At 52.1% G+C, this 24,510-nt stretch overlaps 8 protein-coding genes across 8 annotated transcripts; 1 reads left to right on the top strand and 7 right to left on the bottom strand.

Moving 5' to 3' along the window:
• Positions 1-1,365: 1,365 nt before the first annotated feature.
• Positions 1,366-3,149, bottom strand: N0V96_009989 (uncharacterized protein; the record flags this gene model as incomplete). The annotated part of the gene is made up of 5 exons (XM_065758808.1): positions 1,366-1,637; positions 1,713-1,915; positions 1,973-2,492; positions 2,572-2,906; positions 2,959-3,149. The coding sequence occupies 5 exons, from the start codon at positions 3,147-3,149 to the stop codon at positions 1,366-1,368; spliced, it is 1,521 nt and encodes a 506-aa protein (XP_065612575.1).
• Positions 3,150-4,746: 1,597 nt separating this feature from the next.
• N0V96_009988 (uncharacterized protein) lies at positions 4,747-5,984 on the bottom strand (the record flags this gene model as incomplete). The annotated part of the gene is made up of 2 exons (XM_053197315.2): positions 4,747-5,362; positions 5,644-5,984. The coding sequence occupies 2 exons, from the start codon at positions 5,982-5,984 to the stop codon at positions 4,747-4,749; spliced, it is 957 nt and encodes a 318-aa protein (XP_053045193.2).
• Positions 5,985-6,847: 863 nt separating this feature from the next.
• On the top strand, positions 6,848-7,312 carry N0V96_009987 (uncharacterized protein; the record flags this gene model as incomplete). The annotated part of the gene is made up of 3 exons (XM_065758807.1): positions 6,848-6,884; positions 6,955-7,198; positions 7,258-7,312. 3 exons carry the CDS (start codon positions 6,848-6,850, stop codon positions 7,310-7,312), a joined length of 336 nt encoding a protein of 111 aa, XP_065612574.1.
• A 405-nt stretch (positions 7,313-7,717) lies between these two features.
• Positions 7,718-10,768, bottom strand: N0V96_009986 (uncharacterized protein; the record flags this gene model as incomplete). Its single annotated transcript, XM_065758806.1, has 8 exons — positions 7,718-7,966; positions 8,025-8,112; positions 8,175-8,283; positions 8,337-8,446; positions 8,502-9,829; positions 9,884-9,984; positions 10,077-10,209; positions 10,262-10,768. The coding sequence occupies 8 exons, from the start codon at positions 10,766-10,768 to the stop codon at positions 7,718-7,720; spliced, it is 2,625 nt and encodes an 874-aa protein (XP_065612573.1).
• Positions 10,769-11,567: 799 nt separating this feature from the next.
• Positions 11,568-12,596, bottom strand: N0V96_009985 (uncharacterized protein; the record flags this gene model as incomplete). The annotated part of the gene is made up of 3 exons (XM_065758805.1): positions 11,568-12,048; positions 12,109-12,482; positions 12,543-12,596. 3 exons carry the CDS (start codon positions 12,594-12,596, stop codon positions 11,568-11,570), a joined length of 909 nt encoding a protein of 302 aa, XP_065612572.1.
• A 2,605-nt stretch (positions 12,597-15,201) lies between these two features.
• On the bottom strand, positions 15,202-17,878 carry N0V96_009984 (uncharacterized protein; the record flags this gene model as incomplete). Its single annotated transcript, XM_053197319.2, has 3 exons — positions 15,202-17,122; positions 17,206-17,660; positions 17,741-17,878. The coding sequence occupies 3 exons, from the start codon at positions 17,876-17,878 to the stop codon at positions 15,202-15,204; spliced, it is 2,514 nt and encodes an 837-aa protein (XP_053045197.2).
• Positions 17,879-18,709: 831 nt separating this feature from the next.
• N0V96_009983 (uncharacterized protein) lies at positions 18,710-21,346 on the bottom strand (the record flags this gene model as incomplete). The annotated part of the gene is made up of 7 exons (XM_065758804.1): positions 18,710-19,077; positions 19,421-19,797; positions 19,872-19,892; positions 19,947-20,067; positions 20,120-20,153; positions 20,208-20,971; positions 21,199-21,346. 7 exons carry the CDS (start codon positions 21,344-21,346, stop codon positions 18,710-18,712), a joined length of 1,833 nt encoding a protein of 610 aa, XP_065612571.1.
• Positions 21,347-22,629: 1,283 nt separating this feature from the next.
• Positions 22,630-24,397, bottom strand: N0V96_009982 (uncharacterized protein; the record flags this gene model as incomplete). Its single annotated transcript, XM_053197321.1, has 4 exons — positions 22,630-23,622; positions 23,692-24,034; positions 24,102-24,168; positions 24,223-24,397. The coding sequence occupies 4 exons, from the start codon at positions 24,395-24,397 to the stop codon at positions 22,630-22,632; spliced, it is 1,578 nt and encodes a 525-aa protein (XP_053045199.1).
• Positions 24,398-24,510: the final 113 nt, after the last annotated feature.

Genomic DNA, 24,510 nt, shown 5'->3' with positions numbered 1-24,510 from the left:
GCAACTACATGATGGCCGTTTTACAGGATCTTTGAAGCTTAGGGAAATCAAAGTTGCCATCCCATTGATAGCAACAACTTAGGGACCCTCCACACCTCCTCCGTCTGTCCCAGTTCGGGTCTGAAACTTTCAAGGACAAGTCAGGCGCTCGTTCGAGACTGTCTGTCGCGATCCTCTGGCGGTAATGCATATGAGCATTCCAGTGTCGAAAGAGATCAAAGTTACCCCTTTGACAAGGAAATATCGCAAGCGCTCTGGATGCGTGCCTTTTTAATACAGCCACAACGTCTTGCTGAAATCGTTGGGTACCAGAAAAGGAGGCCCTGGCTTGCAAGATGGCGAATAGCACGCGGCTTGCGAGCATGCGTGATGCTATCTCAGTCATCAATCTCCAGAGGAAGTGTGTTTCATCCAGTGTTACGATAGTGATGCCCTAGTCCGCAAAAGTCAAGGACAGGATGAAATCACTCTGTTGTGTTCATAAAGTGCCTTCTATATGTCTGGGACAGAGACAATATCAGCTCGACGCAGCTGTGAGCTTAGGATATGGTGCATCTGGTAGAATCAAAAATTAGTAGAAATTATTAACAAAAGTCTACAGGCCGGAGGGAGTATTTCATAAGTACGAATGGGAGGAGTTGTCTCCATCAGTATCAAATTGAATTAGTTACGTCAAACCAAGTCAAGATAATGTCCTGAGATTGCTTTTCAAGTCCAAGAACGTCCCTATTGAGTTCGGCAATGTCAAAAATGTAATATTTGGATGTCTCATAGTGTTGAGAGATTCCTTTTCACATTTCAGGAGGGGAACGGGGTTAGAGTCTGGGCCAAGTCTGCGCTGCTCTCTGACATCTTAGACTGCCTCTGCTCTCTCAACCATCACATACGACCATACCCATTGGAAAACTCGGGATCCCGTCCGCTCTCCCATAGATAAGCCAATGAGGGCCGGATTAGTAGTTGGGTCGGTGACGACCAGCGAATACCTGGTGTTGTATGTCTTTCAACCATGTTGTGGCAATCGTGAGTTTTGTCGCGGTTGGTGACGATTTGAAGCTCAGTGGAGATGCTTGTGACTCGGCAGCGTCGATGGTGCATTGCAGAGTCTGTGTGCAGTCTGAATCATTCAAAATTCTACATGGTTGGTTAACATGTCAACCGTCTTCTATTTATAATTCAAAAAAGATTGATTGGTCCAGAATTTTGATTGATTATGCACATGAGATATGAAGCTAACATTGTTCAGCCTGTGGGCGACTAGCCAGAGAACCGGGTCCACTGTTAGCGAGTTCTCATCAGAGAAGTAGACTAAATGCACTGTTCAGTCACATAGGTATCTACGACAGGGCAGGATTCAGGTATCATCTAGGCACCCAGCTTGTAACCGCCAGGGACGAGACGTTGAAAGATTCCCTCCTTGTCGTACTTCTGCGAGACAGCCTTCATCTTCTTGATGTTCTCCTTTCCGTAAGTTCTGATGACATCGGCGGTCTCGGCAGCGTTGTTCATCCACTGGTTCGGCATTAGAGCATCGCGCTTACGAGCTAGTTCTGCTGCCTTGGCCAAGAATTCAGCGTCCATCTGGAGGGCCGTCGTATCGTCGTCGGCGTTGCTCCAGCTTGTTCTCAGATTGAGTGCTGCGAATGGCTGGTTAGTACACTATTCGTGTGACAGACAAGGTCTGCCATTGGCAAAAGTGTGTTTGCACTTACAGTTCTGGTTGAGCTCCTGCCAGCCACCTGTGTTGCCGCCCTTTCTGTTGGACTCTTGTACAGCGAAAGGAGTGACGGGGTTCCAAGAAAAGCCGATTGTGTGGCCAGCAAGAGTCGAAGACGCGTAGTGGGAGAAAAACAATGCAGAGATCTCCTTGTACAGCTCCCTGTCCGCCTTGACGTTGATGTTTCCACGAGCGATTCTGCCAAGATTCCCATGTAAGCACTTTCCTCATGAAGCGATTAGATCTACTACTAACCTCTGGGTATAGACTGCCAAGAATTCGGGTGTTACGGCCTTGGATGCCTCGTTGGTGAGAGTGTTGCGAGAAAAGTTTGTTGCAATGGGGCCGACATCTATCAGAGGCTGAAGCGCCTTGGGATAAGGGCCTGTGAAGTTGACCTTGTCAGTGAAAGAGGAGATGTCGATGGTAGTGAGGTTGATTGCGGGGATGATCATCTCCATGCAGGTGACCACGAGCTGAGAGTCGTCAAGCAGCGCTCCAGTTTGGATCTCGTAGAACGCATCCAGGGCTGCATCGGCTTGGCTCTGGTTGTACGAGATGGAGCCAGAAAAGATGCCGTTGGGCAGGGGAAAGGTGTTCATATCAAAGCGGGTAACAATTCCGAAGTTATTGGAACCTCCTTTGAGAGCCCACCAGAGATCAGCGTTCTCAGTCGCATTGGAGTTGACGACCTTTCCGCCGCCGAGAACAACTTCAAAGTTGACGATGTCGGCGCTGGAGAATCCACGACTTCCGAGGAAACTGCCGAATCCATCTAAATAGCGCTGTTAGGGTCCATAACTGTATACCAGTCGGAGGCCGTGCTCATTGTTGAGATTTGGAACTTGACTTACTACCAGTCAAGAGGCCAGAGATTCCAACGACTGCAAGCTCACCTCCAGTGACTGTGACCCTCTGGCTTTCGAGTGTACCATACACCCGACCCCAGTTGTTACCTGGACCAAGACTAGCGATATCTTTGGATGGAGTAAGTGAGATGTTGTTCATCTTCTCCAGGGCAAGAAGCACGCCATCCTCAATGCCGGCTGCTCCAGGGTTGGATGTAAAGCCCAAACCACGAGTAGCAAACTGTCTCTGGAAGAACTCGAAGATCTTGACGCCAGAGGCAACCTGGTCCGTGTTCTCTGGAGTGAAAACCGCAGATGCGTTGAGGCGAGGCCGAGAGCCGCTTTGAATCGTCAGCATTGCAGAGAGAAGATTGGTGTACCCGGAAAGCTTACAAGTATTTGTTAATCCAAGTAGAGTATTCGGGAGTCTCCGGCAAGAAGACGTTCTGAGGATACAGACTGCTTAGTATCTCTTCAGTATAGTTACACCCGATCTCACTGCGCTGATGGATCTGCGAGGCCCTGTCCTGGGTCAGACCCAGCGCCAGAATGAAGCTCGTGATTTGTTCTTTTTTGGCCATCATCTTGACTGGGAAAAAAGGTGTTGGCGGGTGCTGAACAAAAGTGTCGGATTGCTTGTACCCTATTTATCTGATTCTTGGGAAAGAATCCCGATTTATAAACATATTACACTTGAGCATTGTTCAATTCCAGAAAAACTATTATCGAGCTCGAGAACGGCCTGCTACGAAAATCCACGATGCCCGGGCCCAGAGTGATGGCCTGGGGCTCGGCTCTCACAATCGGGCTTTTCGATTGATGGTGGAATTTGTGGAATCATTACAGCAAAACCGTCACAATGTTCCCCTAGAACCAACCCGTGACTCATCCGGCCAATTTCGTTTCTGGGTCTTGGTAATCCTAGTTGCCAAATCTATGGGGCCTGAGAAGCATTTTTTGCCATCGACCTAGACACTTCACATGGTGTATGCTTTTCGAATGGGGCCATGTGAAAAGGGGTTTCTTGGCTGGAGTTGGTATGGCGTGTAAAGAGTTGAAGCTTGGAGACTCAGGGGTACGGACTGCCGTCGAATTTCGGGACGAACACCCGGCCACATGCCGGTCTCGACGCCTCGGGGGTCCGCAGATCCCGGCGCCCGAAATGGTGCCTTTCGAAGGGAAACATCTCTCTCCAAGGAGATCAGACTAAGTCCACAAGTAGGGCAGCTAAGCTACCACAACAGATCCATGTTCGTAATAGTTCAAGAGCCGCGTGGATGTCTGATCGTTTCCATTGATGAAAACTCTGTCGGCGATGACTCTTCCCCGGGAATCTTGACATTTTCCAGCCTTAACCCGAGGGACAAACCTCCATGGGTACGAGTATTTGCTGCCTCTTCGAGAACCGAAGCTTACTCACGTCCTGCGCTGTTGGTATTATCGAAGGTGTCATTTTATTCTGCTTGCTGTTTTAATTTGATTCGCAAACATTAACACGATGTTTTTGATCAACTTTCCCTCAATTGATAACCGACTTTCCCTGTCGTAAACTCGTTTCATCAATCTTGCTCTCCAATCCTTCATCTTAAGCTCAACACTTGTTCATGCGACTGGGTCATAGAAGGGTACTTTATTCTCCCTACCGGAGGGACTCGCCACACCCGCAGGACCCCCCAAGATGCACAGCTCTGTGGCCGCCGACGTCAACGAATTGCAATTGCACGTGCTCTGATTCGCGACACCAAGATTTTCCCCCTCGACGAGCCGACTAGTGCGCTTAATACAGAAAGTGAGAGCATTGTCCACACTACGTTGGCAGATGCTGCAAAGCAGGTTAATAGGATCACAATTGCTATAGTTCATCGTGTTAGTACTATCAAGAACGCCGAATTAATCTACGTATTCCATAGGCGTCGCATTCAGGAGATTTAAGCACACCAGGAGATATTCACAGCTAGGGGCGTGTACCACAGGATGTGTGAGACACAGTCATTCGATTAGATAGTTGTAGTGGATGAATCCAAAATGGGGTGGTAATATGGCTACCTCCATCGACAACATTGCGCATTAAAGCTGGTTTCTGTATCATACCCATGCTGTTCTGGCCGACTGTCGATGCATAAAACTCTACTTTGGTCAACATTTGCTCTTCCTTGGAGGAAATCTAGGGTTTGTGCTAGCCTAACCTCCCAGTTTGGCGTCAGCCAAGCCTTGCAAGTCATTCAGGAACGTCCATCGACACGTCTTATGCCACTTCTTGAACCTCCATTCATTGATAGTCTTTGGAAACATGTCGACTATCTTAGGGATAGAATCATCGTGTGCCATGGTAACAAAAACATTGTCGTACCCGTCCATTTCTTGCACCTTCGCAATCGTCGCATCCGCAGCTTCGTGGTCATGAGTGTACTCGGCATATAGAAAGTCCCGCGTAATTGAGTAGAACGGCCTTCCACACGACCCGCCCTGAGTAACTTTGCGTACGCCAGATCTCAGCCCGGCACAAGGGGCAGATGGCACTGAAATCGGCAAGCCAAGACCAAAGTCGCTCGGGGTTCTGCGACGTTCAGAAGGTCGAAACTCTCCGCAGTGATGGCATGAGTCGGCACCCATGAAGATGAAGACGAATGTGTCGGGGTTGCTTGTTGTCCGGGCTATGGCGCCAATGTGACCAATGCTGTGTCCAGGAGCATCCACGATGTAGAACGAGCCATCACCGAAGTAATCAAAAGCTTTGAATGGACCAAGAGGAACACAGTTGGACTCTTCGAAGTCGACCTCGTCGACAGACTTCCCACTAAATTGGAGATTTTCAGCTATCGATGGGTTCCAAGCATCTGTGCGATATGTTGTACATCTACTCACCTAAGATCACTGGCCAGCAGTGGCGCTAGGCCCTCGTCGGGATAACCTAGACGGAAAGCATCTAGAAATCCCGGGCCAACTACAACACGTGTAGTCTCAGGGAACAAACTGAGATCTCCAACATGATCCCAATGATGGTGACTGTATTTAATCCACATTCGTATGTCATTGGCGGAAAGAAGCTCTCATGGAAAAGCTACCAGGAGCACGCACCTTAACACCACAGCCTCTATATCGCCCGGGACGATACCCTCGCGTTTCAGAATGTCAACAATGTCCTCTTCTAACTTGATGTCGATTTGGTCGTTCCGAATCTCTGATAACGATACTGGGCTGAGCTTTTGCCAGTCCTTTCTCAGACCAAGATCAAAGAGGACTTTCCTCCCTGTCGAGCTCTCGATCAGGAAGACGAGGCATGGAAGGTCGTTGAATATTTCATGCCCAGGTATGATAGGCTCTACATAAGGCGCTGTAGGAACTCCCCGAAGGAAACAGTTGTTGAGAACGAACAGCTTGACCGCGGCGCCGGGCGGGCATGGGAGGTTGTGTGGCATATTTTCCACTTGACCTCTTGCTGTTTTGTATTCTGATGACCTTATCGTTTTGGTATTCGCGAAGGTTTGAAAGCCGACGTTGATTACTGTAGTTATTGCTCAATGACTTCCGTACAAGTGAAACTAGTAGTGGAGAGGAATCTCTGTCGTGGGCGATCTATAAGAATGGTTGCAACACTGAGGCGAGCACACTTCCTCGTACTTAAACACCTTCGATGGGCATCAATTGCAGAGCCGTTTCTTTAGCATCTCACACTAGGTAAACCCACACAGATAAGCCATCCGCCCCTTTAAAGACCGCCTCTTAGAAGAGTCTCTTCTGTCGGGGACTCGATTCACAGCCGCTAGCCATTAGATAAGGGCAACTGTGCTTCCGGCAGTTGTCCCACTTAGAGCAGCATTTGATCCAATGAAAGGAACGCTTGAAGTACTCTTCAACGCCGCCGAGGTCGGTACAGCGAGTCAAGCATGTCCTCGCCGGGGTGCCGTCAACTGATTCGGCCTAGCACGCAGGTTCAAAACTACCCCACACAGATATGCCCCGCTATCCGTCAACTACATCGCCTGAACTTTCCCATAGGGGTCAGAATATGGCTTCACTTTCCCATAGGGGTTCGGGGACATGCTTCAAATTTTTCAACAAAACGGTTGAGATAAGGAAGTTCCGGTACCTCCCGGATGATGAAAATTTTACACAAAGTGGTTACGACCGAAAATTAGTCAGTTCCCAACAGAAAAGAGAGGGGTTGTCACAAATATCACACTGGTACCCAGCACCATCATCTTTCCAGTTTCATCTCCAGATTCGTGAATCACAACACTTTCGAGTCGCCGAACTACCGACACGCTAAGTACCTCTGACAATGGCGGATCGTTACAAGCTCGCATACTCGGTGCCACGTGAGTTGAAACCTCAAGCCTAGAGGTCTTCAACAAGATAATCCTTGCTGACATCATCACGTATACGCAGGATCTCATCTGGATGCCACCAAGGCAGCCATTTTTGAAGCTGGCGGCGGCACCTATGATAACGGAAAATATGTCCACGTCGCTTTCGAGAGCCCAGGCACATGCCAATTCATACCCGTCTCTGCTGCAGGAGCAACCCCTCACACTGGTGCCATCGATCGACTCGCACAAGTACCCGAATATAAGGTCGAGATTCTTTGCGTTGGGCGGGATGTTACTAGAGAGGCAGTCTCTGCCTTGAAGAGGTACTTGGACCCAGCCATGGGCGATTCAAGGGAGCACTGGATGCTGACAAAGGCTGCAGAACGCATCCATACGAGGTGCCGCCGTATGAAGTGCACAAACTCGAAGACTTCTAAGGTTTAACTTCTTCATCTTCCATCACAACACAAGGACCAGCTTGGAACCTCAGGGTTGATGTAATCCATAATCAGGAGCTGAGAGTGGATCTTGGCTTAATGGCAGAGTTGAAGGAATTTTGGTTAAAGATTTTACGATAGAGGTTAACAGAATTAATGTGCTTGATGCTAAGGCTCCCGAAACCCGTACCATAGCAATCACTATTAGGGCACGATCCGCTAGATGTTTATCAGAGAAACATATGGTCTAAAGAGGCAGCACAGTAATGGCAGGCGTCTGCCAAACATCCCAGTCTTCTGCAACCTCGGGCGCTCCAAAGGGCCTCAAAGCGGCAATGCGGAATCTACGTGACAGAATTAGCGTGGGAGAAAAGAAAAACTAGGCCATCGACTGAATGCGAGTTCTTACTTGTATGATCCAGGTTGAATTTGAGAACCGTCGGCAAATCGTCCGAGCCAGTAGTAAATACCTCCCTTTGCACGAGGTTGCGAGTAGAGAGGAAGGGAGAAAATGTCGTCCTCGCTATCTTCACCTGGAATAAACCAGGATGAGTTGGCAGTTCCGTTCCAGGAGGTTGCGGAGCCGACGAAACCCTTCTGACCAACAACCGGAGGGTAAGACCATTGGGCCTCGCTGTAATTGCCTGAGAAAATCTGTATAAATCTTTAGCTTGATAGTCCCATACTAGCTATGGACATGATATTGACTTACGTCCCAGCGGAATTCCTTGGTTCCCCAAACAAATCGAGTGAATAATTTAGGGAAGTCTTGCGCTTCTCGGGTGAGGTTGAATGTGAAGCTAGCAGATATATGTCAGCCCCTGTACCAGATGTAGACGTGCATCACTGTCTAGCAACTTACTTTGACTTCTGTTCGAGCCTGATTGCATTCACACCAGAGGTGAGATAAGGATTGTTCCATCCGTAGTCCCAGACGTTTTCAATCGTATCCTTCAAATCGCAGGCAACACCTTCAGGTTTATTAGCTTTAGAAGATCAGATACCTGTGGAGAAATGAACTGACCAAAGTAAGGAATACCAAGTTCCTCTCCATTGCTGCCGCTGACAAGAACCTTGCCGCTGTACACTGGCAACTTCTTGGCATCAGCCCCCTCGGGAACGCTGAATGTGAACCTGCCATGCTTTGTTAGACATTTTCTGATGAATAAATTTGATATCGTAAGGGAACATGAGCTCATACTCCGTGGCCTTGGTCTCGCCAGCTGCGATAGTAATCTCCTGAGGCAGAGCCACCTCGGGAGTAAGTTTGGAAGGATCAAGGTCCGCGTAAAGAGGAATCCCAGGAACCGCAAACTGAGTCTGCCCTGGTACAGAGGGGGTATATGCAGTATATCCACCAGCATCCTGGACCGAGAACTTGTACGTAACTGTCTCTGTGCCACGGTTCGTAATTTCCACCGTGTGCGTGCCCTTGAAATGCGCAGTGTCATTGAGCTCGAACTTGCGGCCGTCGAAGCTCAGCTCGGTTGTGTACCCAAGGACCTTTTGCGCATCGACGAAGCCTCCACCGACTTGTGTTGTTGGCGCCCAGAAACCGTAGTCAGTCGAGCTCGTCGCCCAATCAGCCCACGGTACGGCGTGCGCAGTCGACGTAATCCGCGCGATGAGTCGGCGAGCCCATTCCGGGTCATCCTTGTGCGCGGCCCGGCCACCGAACTTGCCCACCCACAGCGCGGCAACACCGCTGATGTAGGGAGTCGCCATGCTTGTGCCGCTCAACACGCGGTATTCGTTCGTCGGGTAGGTGCTAAGGATCTTTGTGCCGGGGCCGGCGACGTCGGGCTTGAGGGCGAGGTCGTAGGTGCTGCCCCACGAGGAGAACAAGGATGGCCGTCCGCCTCCTGCGTTACGAAGACCGACGTAGTGGGCGGTGGAGATGTCGAAAGAGGCGGTGACGTTGCCGCCGTCGAGGATGGTGGCAATGATGGCCTCGCCGGCGTTTGCTTCGATGGCTCCAGTGAGGCCTGTGAGGTTGGAGCTTACAGCGCTTTTGTACGGGCCGTCGTCATTGTAGAAGAGGACAAAGCGGCCACCAAAGGCAGCAACGTTGGTGTGCTTGACGGTGTTGGTGCAGCCGCCGGTTCTGACGAGGACTACGGTATTGTTGAGTGAAGTCGTGTTCGCTGGGAGAGGTTGACATGCGTCATTGACAACAGAAGAGTTGAGAGTAATGGGCTTGATGGGCCACTCGACGATAGTGTCCGGGAAGAAGCCGGATCCCGGGATGTAGGCGATCTCCGTCTTGTTGGAGCTGCCGTTCAAGTTGAACTTGGCGGAAAAGGCTTGAGCAGGGAACACTCCCGGGTCAGAAGATGCCACGGTCAGGACATGTTCACCTGATGCTCCATTTGCCATGTCGAAAGGGCCATCCTGTCCAGAGTTGCCAGCAGCAAAGACGACTACGACGCCGTTGTCGACAATTCTAGATGCGACGACAGCGAGAGCATTAGTTGTAAAGCCACTGGTTTCTCCAACGCTGGCACTGATGATATCAGCCTAGGCGCAGTGTTAGTCGGTTCCCGTGGTGGCAAGTAACCTCCATCAACTTACCCCAGAGTCGTATGCCTTCAGGAAGCCTTCGATAACGGTCTCCTCATTGGAGTAGCCACTGCTGCCAAACACCTTGAACGACAACAGCTTGGCACTAGGAGCTACGCCAACAAACCTGATCAGAGTTAGACGTGTTTCTTGAGTAGACAGGAACTTGGGGCTGCTTACTGGTCGCTTTTCCCTGCAATTATACCGGCAACATGAGTTCCGTGGCCATATCTGTCCATGGGGTCATCGTCCGGCTGAGCTGGCCCATTAGGCCAAGCATCACCAACAAGATCGTAGCCTCCAGCAACGGTAAAGTTGGGACCAATGCCACCTCCCAACTACATATGGTCAACTATCTGCAGTCAATTCTGAGGGAGTTTAAGTACTGACGGCAGGATGAGTGTACTGAACACCACTGTCAACGATGGCAACAATAGCTCCCTCGCCCAAGACTCCATTCTCATGAAGCTTCTCAACTCCAGTGAGTCCATGAACGGAGTAGTTCAGCGCCGCCGCATCATCGCTGTACGATTCGCCCTCGACAGTGGGAAGAATCTGCATGACCTGAGACTTATAGACCGTTGCAACAACAGGCTCGTCGCCGTCGTCAAGCGCGCTCTTCACGGACTCGGGGCTGCATCCTCCATCGCACTCGACTGTGACGGCGGGGAAAATGTCAGAGTCGAATTGCTTCACGACACGGAGACCCGGAAACCCGGCAGCGACTTTCGCGGCGACGCGAGAACCGTGGGCGCGGGACTTGTACTCGACGATGTACCGCTTCGGCGCCGGGTCGCTGGGACCGGTGGTGTCGTTGAGAGACCGGGGCGCGAATTGATGGAGAGCCTCTGCGGCTCCGAAGAGCAAAGCTGCGACGGCTGTTCCTGTTACGCGCATGGCTCCGGTGGGAAAGAAGATCCAGAAACGAGTGTGAGGGTTGTGCAGATGCTACAACAGAGAGTGCACGACTACCTCAGGAATGGCCATCGCGAAGGCATTAAGTCTTTCCACATCTCTTCGAAATATCCATAGACCTTTTTTGCCAAGGAGCACGGCATGTCGTTCATCCCACCTGCCCAATAAGGTCCGTCGCGCATCTTGGATCCCGCGGTGATTTTTGTCGCATTGCAGCGGGAATGATCCACTGAGGTGACATTGAACAACGCATTCATAAGGCGATTCGGTGTTTTCTCAAGGCAAGCAATATCGAGAAGCAGGGGATGCTGCTGGAATTTCGGGACTAGCGGGATAGCGAGATGAAGGAATACGAGCTCCCAACGTTAATCCATGACCGTGAACAGGGGCAGCTCCCGACTTTAACACGGAATGCCGGCTGTTTGGCAGAATGGTGAAAGTCTTAGCCTATGTCATCGCTCTGACGTTGATTAAACACCATCTTGTCCAGAATGGCATTCTCCCACGATGTTAAGCGGACCAATCCGTCCCAAGGTAGTACGAATAAGGCACAAGTAGTTGAGGGGCCTGTCCGAGGAGGGATGACAGACCTGCTGAATTTTGCGATCAACGGACCCGGATCCCTGCGAGCCAAGACACATCACGGCACGTGCACAGGTACGAGAAGATCATCGCGAACTTGACCTCGGCCAGCTAGCGTCAGACAAATATGGTTATTACCCGTTTCTTAAAATACAAAAGCGTAAAATAAAGTGGTATCTGGTTATAATGGTATGTCCAATCATGCTTTATCCGTTCGTATCGCCAACTCTCCTTCCAGTTCGACAGCCGATCCCTTCATCCCCTGCTCCAGGTCCGACGTGCCCGCAGAACTTAGTCGCGAGCTCTGCGTATGCTGCGTATGCATCACGGAATCCCCTCCAAAGGTATCGTGGTTGAGCTGGATGGTGCTACCGTCAGACACTACCCGCGCGTGGCCGTGCTTCGCGCCCCCGTTTCGCGCTTCCTTGGACCCGACAGTCGCAGGTATCTCTTCGGATCCGGGACCGTGCTGTGGGGCAACGTCACCGCGGTTGGGGCTCAGCATACGGGGTAAGAAGCGCATGGCTAGTGGCTTGAGTGTGATGAGGCTAGCGCAGACGATGGCTGTGTTTAATTCTACGACAGACCATTTTGCGATGCCCGGGCTGTCTAATGTTGGATCGCGGGAATATTTCGCGGCGATCAAGGATGGTATTCGGAGGATGGAGACGACGCAGATGCTGAGATGGCTGTTAGTCCAATGACTTTGCTAACAACATGGGGTGCCGAGAGCAACTTACAAAAACCCAAGCGCAAAGATGAGGTATAATCCAATCTTCTGCCGCCGGGACTGCTTGATCTTGGGCAGGATGGGTAATGGCAGGATGAGAATCATAAAGTCGGTAAGGATATTCAGAGCGGCATTGACGAACCACGCGATGCCCTGGCTGAAGCAGACGCCCGTAACAGCGCGGTCCCAATTCTTGGTGATGGGTACGCAGAAGAATATCGAGGATAGGACCGTCCATAGCGACACGCACACCACGATGAATAGGACCACGTAGCATGCCTTGCGGTAATTGAGGTCTCTGAGGATTCGTAGGTAGAGAAGGAGGATCGAGACCTTGACGCAGGCGAGGCCAGTGTTGTAGAAGATTATTGTTAAGTATGCCCACTATAGTTCGGGAGAGTTAGCTGGAGCCTGTCATGGATACTGAGTTCGGGGTTCTCATACCTTGAAAAAGGTCTGTTGTTGATAGACGCTCAGAGTCGAGAATTCCTCGGCCATGCCCGTTTTAACCTCTGTGCCGTGTCAGTCATACTGTTCATGCAATTGGAGACTCGATATCAACTTACGAAGGCACATGCCAATGGACGTCGCAGCTGAGAAAAGCTATTCAGCCAAAGTAATCAGCCCAATCCAAATTATCAATGCATTGCCAAGGGGTCTCAAGATATCCGGTATCTCGGTTGCCATCGCATCTGCCCTTCACATCCATGTTGGGCCGTGATCTCGAGTCTAGACATACCCATGCGATAAATATGCACCAATCCTCCTTTCCTAATAACCGAGCCGGGTATAATCGTGCAAAGAAACGCAGGCCGACGATGAGACCAGCGAGTCCGGCCGATATGGTCGCGCAAGCTATAACGGCCTTTCCGTGGGGAGGGAACCCCGGCGCGCCTCCGTCCTCAATAATATCTGATTCCACCTCCATATCCATGTCTACTTCGTGATGCGACCGAGCCGTGGCCGTCGCCGTGGGGCCGTGCGATCATCGCCGCGCGGGTCCGCGACGTTCGTCCGACAGGGGGGGCCGCTTTCGAGCCGGGCTGATGTATTTCGTACGATCCAGTTCCCGTAGTCCCGTAGGGCTGCGTTATGATCGTGGGTCCTGGCCGTGAGCTATTGTGGGACTCGTTTCTGTCTCTTGCGTTTGGGTGAATGAATGAAACCAAGGAGCAGTAGGGGAAAAGGGGGCAGATGGCACGGCATATCAATGAAAGAGCGAAGGTGGTGAGGCTAATCCGATGTTGGGAGTCTCTTTGGGTTAGTTCAAGTCATAGCGAACAAGTCCCGGAGAAGGCGTCCATCCAGCCCTGGGGAACTGCAAGGGCATTGTACGCCACGAAAAAAAGGCGTCCCCGTCCGGCGTCCAAGTTAGTACGAATTTACCGGCTACACCAAGGAAAGGTGGACTAGGTAAGTACCTAGATAAGACAGGCTTGGGCGGGACGAGACGAAACCAAAGTGACGATGAGGGTGGTGGGCTTTCCTGTTTGTATGAGGTGATGGGCAACTAAACTCCGTTTCGACAGTGTAAAGCCGAAAGTCCAAGTTGATGGGATGGAACAAGATTTGCCAATTGTGCAGTGCTTGATTTGCTTAAGAACGCCAGTTCCCAGGATAGGAAGTCTGTGGTGGAGGGGAAGAGTGGGAGACAAGAGTCACTCACATGCAGCAAAAGCCAAGAAACATCCGTACCTCTTCAAAGGCAATGGCACCACCTTGAGGATGAGAGTAAGAGGCATACTCTCCGCCAATATCCAAGCTTCTCTGTAGTTGAGGACGTGCGGATCATCTGAAGTCTGTCTCTCTTTTCCCCTCCTCAATGGTGTACTACCGTATTACCGCAAGAGGTTGCCTGGTACGGTACGGTAGTATTGATGTCCATTGGATCGTAGATTGAAGGAGGTTTAAACTCCCGTCATGCCTAAGATTCAGGAATCAAACAGGGCACTGGCCCCGAAGCGGTGGGATGGGGCGTCAACGCACAGGCTGCGAAGGAGGAAAACAGGCTAGGCTGTTTAATGATTAGTTGGAATATTCAGCCGAAATGGGATGAGGAGGTCTCGGATATTTGGTGGGAGCTTGTGGAACTAGGATCAATGCTGGTGTCGATTCTGTAGGTGGGCGTCGATGCTTTGAGATTAGGTCATGTTTAGGTGTAGATTCCGCCTGAGTCACCCGTGGTTCATTGGCTTTGCCTTTGCCAAAAACGTGTCTCTTGGCTATGATGATGTGTGAATGAGACCGGACCAGGGCTTTCATGATCGCGAGCAGGCAGTGCTGTCACATAGCAGGTAGATCTGGCGCCCGCTCCGAGCATACAGCTCCCGAATCCGGGCCGGATGCTCTTGAGAATCATATCTGGCCCAGTCCCATTGAGTGAGTGCGCACATCAAAGCCAGCACTGACCCCTTGGCGCGCGTGGACACTGGCAACGAAGTGGTGTGGTGTTGGGTTTCCCCTGGCCATATACCTCTAAAGATGGGATCAAATACCTTACGCTGCGGTGGTTGATGATGTCGTTCATTACTCGATCATGGGGGGGACCGATACCGAGTTGTTCGGGTACCCATCGTGAGACGTCGGCCGAGCTTTTGTTGCGAAAGAGTGCCAGTCGACAAGATGCCTGGTGAGTAAACGTAGATCATTCACTATGATCTGCTGACTGATATCTTAATCACCAGCATGGTTGATCGCCTTACTATGCTTGCTCGACGTCTAATACCACCATATTGACATGGCTGACTGGAATACCTAGTAAGAATCGCACTTCGATCTGGAAAAAAAAGGTCTGGTGGCGGTAGCTATCGAGGGGAATCGGCACGGCGCGTTATCAGCACCGCCCAATGTCTCACTTGAGCTTTGGTGGTTGACGTTGATCCGCCTCGGGACGATATCCTACCGGGAGCGACGATGAAAGGCATGCCATTTGGCGCTAGATACTTTGAAGACTTGATGACAGATTAGGTACTGGTATTCCAATAACATACAATGCCGCAGCACACAAACTACAAATATCAATGGCTCTTTAGCCAGGGTCTAGAACACGGGGCCGCCTCCTTCGTGTCACACGCCACACACCAAGCAATCACTTCTTCACACTTCACAGCCCACCCCAAGTCGTTCCCTCGCTGATCGAGAACTCACCCTGGAGATCTCCGACCCGGACGCCATACGTTCCCCGTTCCAGTCTCCAAGCCTTCTCCGCCTCATCCCAGTAGCTGCACGCCATTCTGGCGTCCACCTCAAGCTCCACCACCGTCGACTCGCCAGGTTGCACAAGGACCTTCTTGAAGGCCTTGAGCTCGCGCTCCGGTCGCCAGACAGCGGCCGGCGTTTCCTTTGCTGGGTTGACGTAGAGCTGTACGACCTCCTTTCCGGCGCGGGATCCCGAGTTGGTCACCTTTACAGACACCTTGAGCTTCGCGTCCTTGTCTGCCCCCACCACACTCGTCGTGAGGTCAGAGAGGGTGAAGGTAGTGTAAGAAAGGCCGTAACCAAAGGGGAAGCGAGAGCGCTTCGCGGCCTCGGCGTGACGGTATCCCATACCCAGGCCCTCAGCGTAGCGGAACTTGTGAGTGCCGTCCTCCTGCTTGGTGGCGGGGAAATCACCATAGGTGGGCGCGTCCTCAAGCGTCCTGAACCACGTTGTTGCGAGGCGTCCGCTGGGGTTCGTTGCGCCGGTGAGGATATCCGCTGTCGCCTGCGCGCCCTCCTGGCCGGGGAAGTGGGCGTTGAGTACCGCGTCAACGTCGTCCACGACGGCGCTGACGTCAATGGGGTTGCCGCAGTGTAGGACCAGGACCGTCTTCTTAGATACGGCAGCGACGGCCTTGATCAGCGCCGTCTGGTTCTCTGGCATGCGAATGTCTTCCAGATCGTATCCTTCCGACTCGTACTGCTCGTTGCGGCCGGCGTAGATGATGCTCACATCCGAGGTCTTGGCAAGTTCCACGGCCTCGGCAATAGCGGCCTCGTCGGAGCGATGCTCCTCGAAGCCGATCGATGCTGCGTAGGGAGTGGGCTCGCCCTTGACGAGGTGATCCCACGATGTGTTGATTAGCTTGATGTCGTAAGCTTGGCCAGCGTTCATCTGCAGCTGCACGCGAGTTTCGAGCTTAACGTGGTTGAAAATGAACTGCTCCGTGGCAATCTCCTTCTGAGGACCAGATAGAATCTCCTTGCCGTCGACGACGAGAGAGAAGTCACCGGTAGCCTGCACCGCGAGAGTGTGCTCGCCAGTTGTCTGGGGCGTTAGCTTGGTCAAGAGCTCGATACGAGAGCCAGGGACCTTTAGGCCGCCCTTGAACTCGCCCAGCATCCAGACGTTGGACTTCTCCTGGAACTCAGTGAGGGTCGGCTCCGGGGTGTCATCATTGTAATACTTCACGTCGATGCCGTGGCGTCCATCCTGCGCTGTGAGCTGCGCGGTGGGGACCAAGGGGATGACCCTGCGTGTGCGGACACCAGCGTGGTAGCGAACGCTCTCTTCCCCGGAGAAGGCCTCCTTCAACACCTTGAACGGTGAGTGACGGTACTGCGGTGTGCAAGACGCGCTTCCACCGCCAGTCACGACGGGAGATCCAGCAAACTCGCCAATGAGGGCAACTTTGGGCTTGTCCGCCGGGTTGATGGGCAGAGCCTGGTTATCGTTCTTGAGCAGGATGATACCACTCGCCGCGAGCTCCCTGGAGATCTTGTTTGTCTCCTCGCTGATTTCTGATCTTTCCGGCTCGTCGTTGAAGCTGGTCCGCGTGCGATTTCGGAGCTCGAGCATCTTGATCGCCCTGGCATCGATCTCCGCCTCGGTTATTTGGCCCGATCGCACGGCCTCGGCCAGTCTCTTGCCTCTGAACACAGGAAAAGGCATCTCGAGGTCGAGACCGGCCTTGACGGGCTCGACCACGTTGTGTACGGCGAACCAGTCAGACATGACAATGCCCTCGAAGCCCCACTCCTTTCTCAAGACGCCTTCGATGAGGGGACCGTGTTCGCTGCAGAATGTGCCGTCAACTTTGTTGTACCTGTGTCAAATAATCGTCAGTACAGACTTCCAAGATTCATAGGTGCATGTAGTGCAGGTATGTAACCATAGAGAGGGCCTTACGCAGTCATGATAGCAGCCGGGTTGGACGTTCGCAGCAAGTGCTGCCATGCAGCAATGTAAATCTCTCTCAGCGGCCGACTATCAGGCGAAGCATCAACATCGTAAAAGTGTCTCAGCGTCTCCGAATCGTTGCAAACAAAGTGCTTGGGGCAGGCCCCGAGACCCTGGCTCTGGATACCATTGACGATGGCACCCGCCAGCTGTCCAGACAGCAACGGGTCCTCGCTGAAGCACTCAAAGTTGCGTCCTGCGCGGGGATCGCGGTGAATGTTGATCGTCGGACTCAGGATGACCTGCACACTCTTCTCGCGGCCTTGGTGGGCGAGGCGCTCGCCTAGGCGACCGAGGAGCTCGGCGTCCCAGGTCGATCCGAGGCAGGCTGTGTTGGGGAAGCATGCTGTTGTGAGGTCGGCTGTGATTCCTGAGGGGCGCACGCCGGCGATTGAATCTGCTAGCTATTGATTGAAGTTTCCATGTCAGCTTCCTCCTTCGCCTCTGCTCCTGGCTTGCGCGTAGGATCTCGAGGTAAGCTTACTTTTGTGGGAGGAATGTTCAAGCGAGCGACACCTGCTGCTGTGGAAAAGTCACAGCCGGAGAGGAGAGCAATTTTCTCCTCGAGCGTGAGCTCAGGCAGCAGGGCCGTAAAGTCTCTGTCGTCAACCTTAGAACCCATGATGGTGAATGTGAAGGTGGTAATTTGGAGATTTGACAATGTTGGTCTGGAAGGGCAAAAGTGACAGGTCGGAGGAAATAACTTGTTCGGTCTTGAGGTCGCTCGAGGATGTCTTGGGGTTGCTGAAGAACGTCAACTCAAAACTCAATGGCAGCTCAGGCTTTTTAGATGAGAACTCTCTGGGATCACAATCGTTATTGTCCCATGCTACAAAAGATCGTGAACCCCGGATTTCACTTGCTAGCTTTCCACACTTCCCCATGTAATGATGTAAAAATGTCGGCCAAAGGCGACCGATCTCTCCGACCCCGGAATCTCCCCTCCTCCAAGAGTGCAAGGCTCCCCGCGAGATCAGATCGGTTTCTCCAAAACCCCCCACATACCGCCCCTCAGTTGTCAGCATTAGTATGGTTTGCGGCGGCTTGCCCCTCGTTGAGGCTCGTGTCGTCTTCGGCTTTTCCGGAGAGTCAAATGGTCCCCCCCATTATTGTCGGCTTTTCAGCGTTGTGGGAATCTCCGGGGTCATATGCACGCTATTTAAAGCCCAAAGACGCGTTTGTGGCAATGATGGCCGGCAGTTCTCCAAAACAACATCGCCGAGTTGTCACGTTGGCCCATTTTCGCTTGTAATAGCTGAGGCATGGCCAATATTTGTTTTTGGATACACGTATCCAGTAGACATGACCGGTCATTTGATTGAACAGGACCAATGTCGACGAAGGCTCAAGGCAGTGGCTGAAGTTAGAGTACGCTCATACGTGACCTCAAGATGTTCGGGATCTCTGGAAGGGGAGATGTGTCATCTTTTCAATTGTATCATTTGATCGGCATCTATTGCATTGATCTTGGATCATCGAGCGCCATAAACAGCGAATTTGTCCCCTCAAAGTCCGCAAACTGCATCGCGAATCCAAAATCCATCTCGTTGTCCAGAATGTTCAAGGGGCCCCAATAGTGATTAAGTTGGAGCATTGCATCAGCCGGTGGCATCGCAGGAATCTGTAAATCCGCGGGGGTCGATGCAGAAAACTTCTTTTCCGCCTTTTGAATGGCCTTGTGTAATAATTTGGCCGACCTCAACGCGACGACACACTCATCCATAGTCTCAAGTATTTCAATGGCCATGCCGACTAGCTTTAATAAAGGCTGCACCTCGGGCTCTGTCGCTTCTTGTGTCACGTAAACTAGAATCATGGATGCTGCGAAGACAGTGTATGTGGTGTTGTAAAACCTGTGAGACCGTGGGATTAGCAGGACGTTCTCAGAAACCGATCATAAACAAGATCGGAAGTAGCACTGACCATGTGCGGAAAAAGTCATGATGCTGGTATGTCTGATAAATGATTTCGATGGTCTGCTTCGCAGACTCAAGGCATAGGTGAATGCCTTCCTGCGAGCCCGGGATGGAGGCTCGCTCAGCCGAGGTCGATGTAAGAATTATCGACCCAAAGAGGAGTATCCTTATGTTGAGAAACCCTGCAGGGCATTGTTAGATAAAGCCCAAGAACTCAGCCGCAAGCGATACCAAGGGTTAAATCTCACGCATAGTCAAGACGAGCCTCTGCCTCTTCATCCACTGAGCCTCCTTGACGCTCTTCAGCGACCGCGGCTCGACCGATGTGGTAGGGCGGATAGGCTCAGGCAGACTTTCCGCCCATCTCTGCAGATCCTGGTCGATTTGGTGCGCCAGGTGGACGGTTCGTGGTACCGTCGTCTCCGGGAGATAGATCCCCAAGCAGATGCTCCGGATGATTTTGGAGTAGTCTACCATACTTTTGATGATGGCGCATGAGGGTGGGTCCACCAGCTCTAGACTGCCGGAATATTCTGTGTCTGCTTCGCCAATGACAGGGAATAGTCGGTTGTGGTATAAATCTGCGCCGAGTGTGTCTGGTCTACCCATCGAGAAGGACATTTCTCTAGGAGAGAAGGTTAGTATCTCTTTCCGACATCTCGGCATAAGCCGAACCCTTGTTCTGTGCAAGATTCTTACGTTTCTAATGAATAGAGACCCCTATTCAGATTCGTCAGTCATCTACATCTCTCTCTCATGGCTTGGCATCCTTACCACCACGTTCTTGACTCGGCTCGAAGTTCAGCTGGCTCCTTCTTGACGTCGGGCCCAGGCTCTCGATTTATACCCATCGCAAGTGCTGTTCTCACCGCAAGACCGACGTACATGTATGCCCCTGTTCGGAAGTTAGGGGAGTAGGAAAGTTTTCAACATCATCAAACACTTACAGTGAGCATTGAGCTCGTTCTGACACACTTTGGCCTTTTCAACAATGTCAGTGTCAAGCCTTCTGAGTTGGGGAAGTTATAGACTCACCAAGAAGACATAGCACTGAACCATTTCTAGGTCCGTAACCATCCCCAGCTGATCGCACCGCCTCTTCGCCTCGTCAAAGAACTTTCGGCTCCACTGCAGGTTTTCAATTCCATCAATCGGCTCATCCTCCCGGACGCCAATGAGTGCGCCCAGAGACAATATGCTGTAATACAGCGCAACAAAGCTCGAGGGCTGCTGCGCAACGTCCGGCTTCGACCACAACTCCTCGCACCGATCGAAGAAGATTTTCTTGTCGAGGATCGGATGGACAAAGTGTATGCTAGAGAAGAAGCTCTGGAGAAAGTGCCGGCACTGCGGGTAGTGCGTCACCGGTCTCACGGCCGACCTCGGCTCGGTGGCGGCCGCGGGCGTCTGGGTCTGGTCTGCCGAGGGCGACGAGAAGGCCGGGTTGTGCAGGTTTGATAGGAGGGTTCCGGCGTCGGAGTCTAGGTCCGGGGAGATGACTGGTTCATCGCCGGTTCGTTGGACGTGTGAGAGTAGAGCGACGGAAGATGAGCTGCCATAGAACTCTACGTTCCGCGTGTGCCGGTTGACACCGGAGATCTCTTGGCCGGCCGCGTTCCTTGACCGAGCGTTTGATGGCGAGCCGGCGGCGGTGCTCCGTGAAGGCCGTCTCTGGAGGCTGCAGTCCGGGGAGTATCCCTCTGATATCTCGGGGACGGTGGCGGTTACCGAGGCATTGTCATCGACTGACTGAGCCTTCACCGACTCGGCGACTGCGGAAAGGCTCTTAACCTGCTCTTCTAGTTGTCTCACATATCTAAGAGTTGCCGCTGAGGTAAGCTAAAGAGATCAAAATTCAGTTTCTAAGGGAGCGCATACTCTGGAGTGTAGAGCCTCCTTGACATATCCTGGCCTTTGTAGACACATGTCGCATTCCGATCTAGTTTTCCGCGGTTAGCACTAAGAACCCTTCCCATTGAGGCATTTTTGGCGAGAGAGATCTCATCATCGTCATGGACAAACATACTCTTGCAGTAGGTGCAAGGATACAACTCATCGCACTTGTTCTTCTTTGCCCTGCAGAGATCGCATGCGCGGGCGGCCCGGGGGCGACGGACCTTGATCCCCGAGTTCTGCGTCGTGCGCTGGGTCTCTGCAGCAGCGGCGGCCTCCATAGGCACAGAATGAACCAAGAACAAATAAGAAAAAGCGGCTGAGGTAGAGAAAAGTATCAGGCCAGAATCAGATGTTCGATGACTTCAGAACCGGAACACCCGCAGCCTTTCGTTTGTCGATGGAGATCTTTTTGGTGGATGGGAAAGCTGGGTATGCGTTATGCAGGAAAAAGGTGTGAAAACAGCCCGCCTGCTGTGCTCGCCGCGCGCATCCGAAACGCTGCCGGTGCCGCAGGAACGTGGGAACGCGCGCTCCAAACGATCGACCTCCACCCCCGCACAAAGTACTACGACGGACGGCAAGCAGATGCGGGGAATCTTCTGTGGGGTAGAGTAGTAACGCCGGGGAGAAGGTTCAGGGAGAGAGGGCAGCAATGAGGCTACGGATAGAGACTAGGAGGAGGGGGTTGGGGGGTGAGGGAGACGGATCGAGGGAGACTGGGGAAGAGGTTCTTCAAGCAAATTGCGTGTGTCTCTATTGGTAAGCTTGGTCAGCCGATACCCTAGTCTCCCGATCTTCGGGGATGTCCTGTTAAGATCAAGCATTCCTAGCTTTGGAACGGATTAAAACAAGAGCTTTGTCACTTTGTGATAGATTGGAGTTGACTCAGGAGCAACCTCATGTGGGATTGGGCTGTGATCACGGCAATGCGACTGAGTCACGCACAAAAAAAAGGGGAACCGATGGTCCAGAGAAACAAAATCATAACTCGGCGTATTATCAATGAACCAGCTCCATTCGATCTGCCTCCTATTCCCGGATTCTATCAGACGAACATTCAACGTCGGTGTGTACTGCTTCTCTGCTCCCTACATTGGCCCATTCATGCCTTCTATCCGGACAATTCCAATCAACTCTTTCTGTGATTCCCAGGATTCACTGCTTACTAACGATGAGTTCCCCTCTGTGCGGGGTTACAGAAACTCCACTTATATCCGGGAATTCCGATTTGTTTACGTCGGCTTTGCCGCCAGTGTTGCATCGATCGAGAAGGGCCGAAAACGTGCAGATGGTCAGGACTCACTGTCACAAAAGAAGGTTGATCAACAAGCAATTGTGGATTTTTCTTCTGCGATTGCAGGACACAAGGATTTTTGAAGCAACTGCGGCGAGACCCGCTTATAGAGTTTTTTTTTTCTTCTTCTCAGCTCCAGTTCTCTACCAAAACAGTCTTCGAAACTCAAAACAAAAATCGTCCCAAAACAGGAGATAGGGCCCATAACTAAACGCACACACACGCGTCTGTCGGCAACATCCCGCGGGCCGCGGCCACACAAACAACTCACTTGGTGTCCACAGGACCCAAGTTGAGCTTGTGGCTTTCAAACTTGCGCGCCGAGATGCCCTGCTCAAACATGATATCCAACTCCTCAAACGTGCGTCCCTTAGTGCCCGGAACATCAAAGTAGAGAACCACCAACATGAGAATGCCCATGACAAAGAAGATCCACCCAATGTGACCGCCCATGTTGAGCTCGTCCTGGTTGAAGAGGTACGGCAGGATGATGGTCCAAATGGTGGACACGATAGAGGAGAAGGCGAAGCCGATACCAAGCGACTTGGCGCGGAGCTTTGAAGCGGAGACCTCGCCGGCTACGGCCATGGAGGCACCCACTGCGGGTCCGTAGGAGATGGAGGTGAAGACAAGCGAGACTCCAATCGTCAAGAGCGAGGCGTTGGTCTTGGGGAATGCGGCAGCGACACCCATGGTAAAGTACATGGCCACGCAGATACAGACACCAAAGAACAGGAGCGGGCGGTGGCGGAGTCTGCCCATCATGATGGAGTTGACAATGGCAGAGACGACACCAGCCGCGATACCGACCTGAACGAGCAGGAGGACAGTCTTGCTAGAGAGACCAGTCTGGTTGAGGAAGTAGGGGGCGTTGGAAGACAGCACGGCACCGGCGACCTGGGGGATATAGAAGCAGATGAGGATGATGCGCGTGCGTCTCCAGTTGGTGCCCTTGAAGCAGTCCAGGTAGGAAGCGGCCTCCATCTGCAGGCGACGCTCAGTCTCGACGTTGTCGATAATCTGGCCGAGGCGCGCATCGATGTCATCGTTCGGGCCGGAGAGTCTCTCTAGTGCCTTGCGGGCGGCGTCGTGCCTGTTCTTGAAAACGAGCCAGGTGGGCGATTCGGGGACGAAGGGGAGACCGAGGAGGATGAGGCCGGGGAATGTCCATGCGGCAGCGAAGACGACACGGAAGGCAGCCTTGTCCATGATGGCAACGCGGGAAAAGCTAGCGGCGATGGCGCTGAGCATGCCAAGGTTCTGTTTGCGTTTTGTGTTAGAGTTATATCCTGCAAATTGTACCTAACTAAAGACATTGAGAAGACTTACGAGCATGATAGTGTTGATAGACAAGCAAATGCCTCTAACAGGAAGCGGTGCAATCTCGGAAACGTATGTCTGCGTAGTCGAAGTCAAGAGACCAACAGCGAAACCAGTGACAATCTTGCCGCCCAAGAACTCGGGTGGTGTCACGGAGACGTAGCTGATGGCAATACCGGCGGAAGCAATGACTGAGGCCAAGGCAAAGACTGAGCGACGACCGAACCAATCTTGCATGTAACCGGCAAAGAGAGAGCCGAACAACATCATGACATTGTACATCGCACTCCAGGCTGATTGCCAGTAGGCGGGGATAATGAGTGTTCCATTAACTTCAGATGCAAAGGTCATTCTGGAGAAACACAGTGGTTAGTTCTCTTATCTCTCGTTATAGTCTTAAAGGGGGTGGAAGGACTTACTGGAATGCCGGCATGGCCAAGCATACAGAGAGCGCCAAGTTCTCGAAACCAATCAAAGTTGAACCAACTGAATTCCCAGAGTTAGTCGAGTTAACAAGTTTCTATTAGATCAACTACTTACAATTGGCATAGATAGTCCACAGCAACACCTTTGGGTTGTCCCAAAGACATTTCATGGGGCTCATGTGGCGATCAGCCTCACGCAAAACCTCCTCATTGTGCTGAACATCGACCTTGTCGATCATAACATCGCTCTTGCGAATGTCATCGCGAGGCGAAGTAGGTGATGAGTCCATTGTGAATTAGAACTCTACGACCGTGTGGTCGTCGCGGGGTTGCTTCTGTCGGCGATGGAGTTACGCCGACCCGGAGTCTGGTTCGAAAATGTGCCTACGTTCCAGCGTAATGC

This window comes from Colletotrichum fioriniae, assembly GCF_027942845.1.
Source record: "Colletotrichum fioriniae strain IMI 355084 chromosome Unknown scaffold_13, whole genome shotgun sequence".
Classification (NCBI taxonomy): domain Eukaryota; kingdom Fungi; phylum Ascomycota; class Sordariomycetes; order Glomerellales; family Glomerellaceae; genus Colletotrichum; species Colletotrichum fioriniae.
The sequence above is the reverse complement of the archived record's forward strand: the minus strand, read 5'-3'. Positions and strand labels throughout refer to the sequence as shown.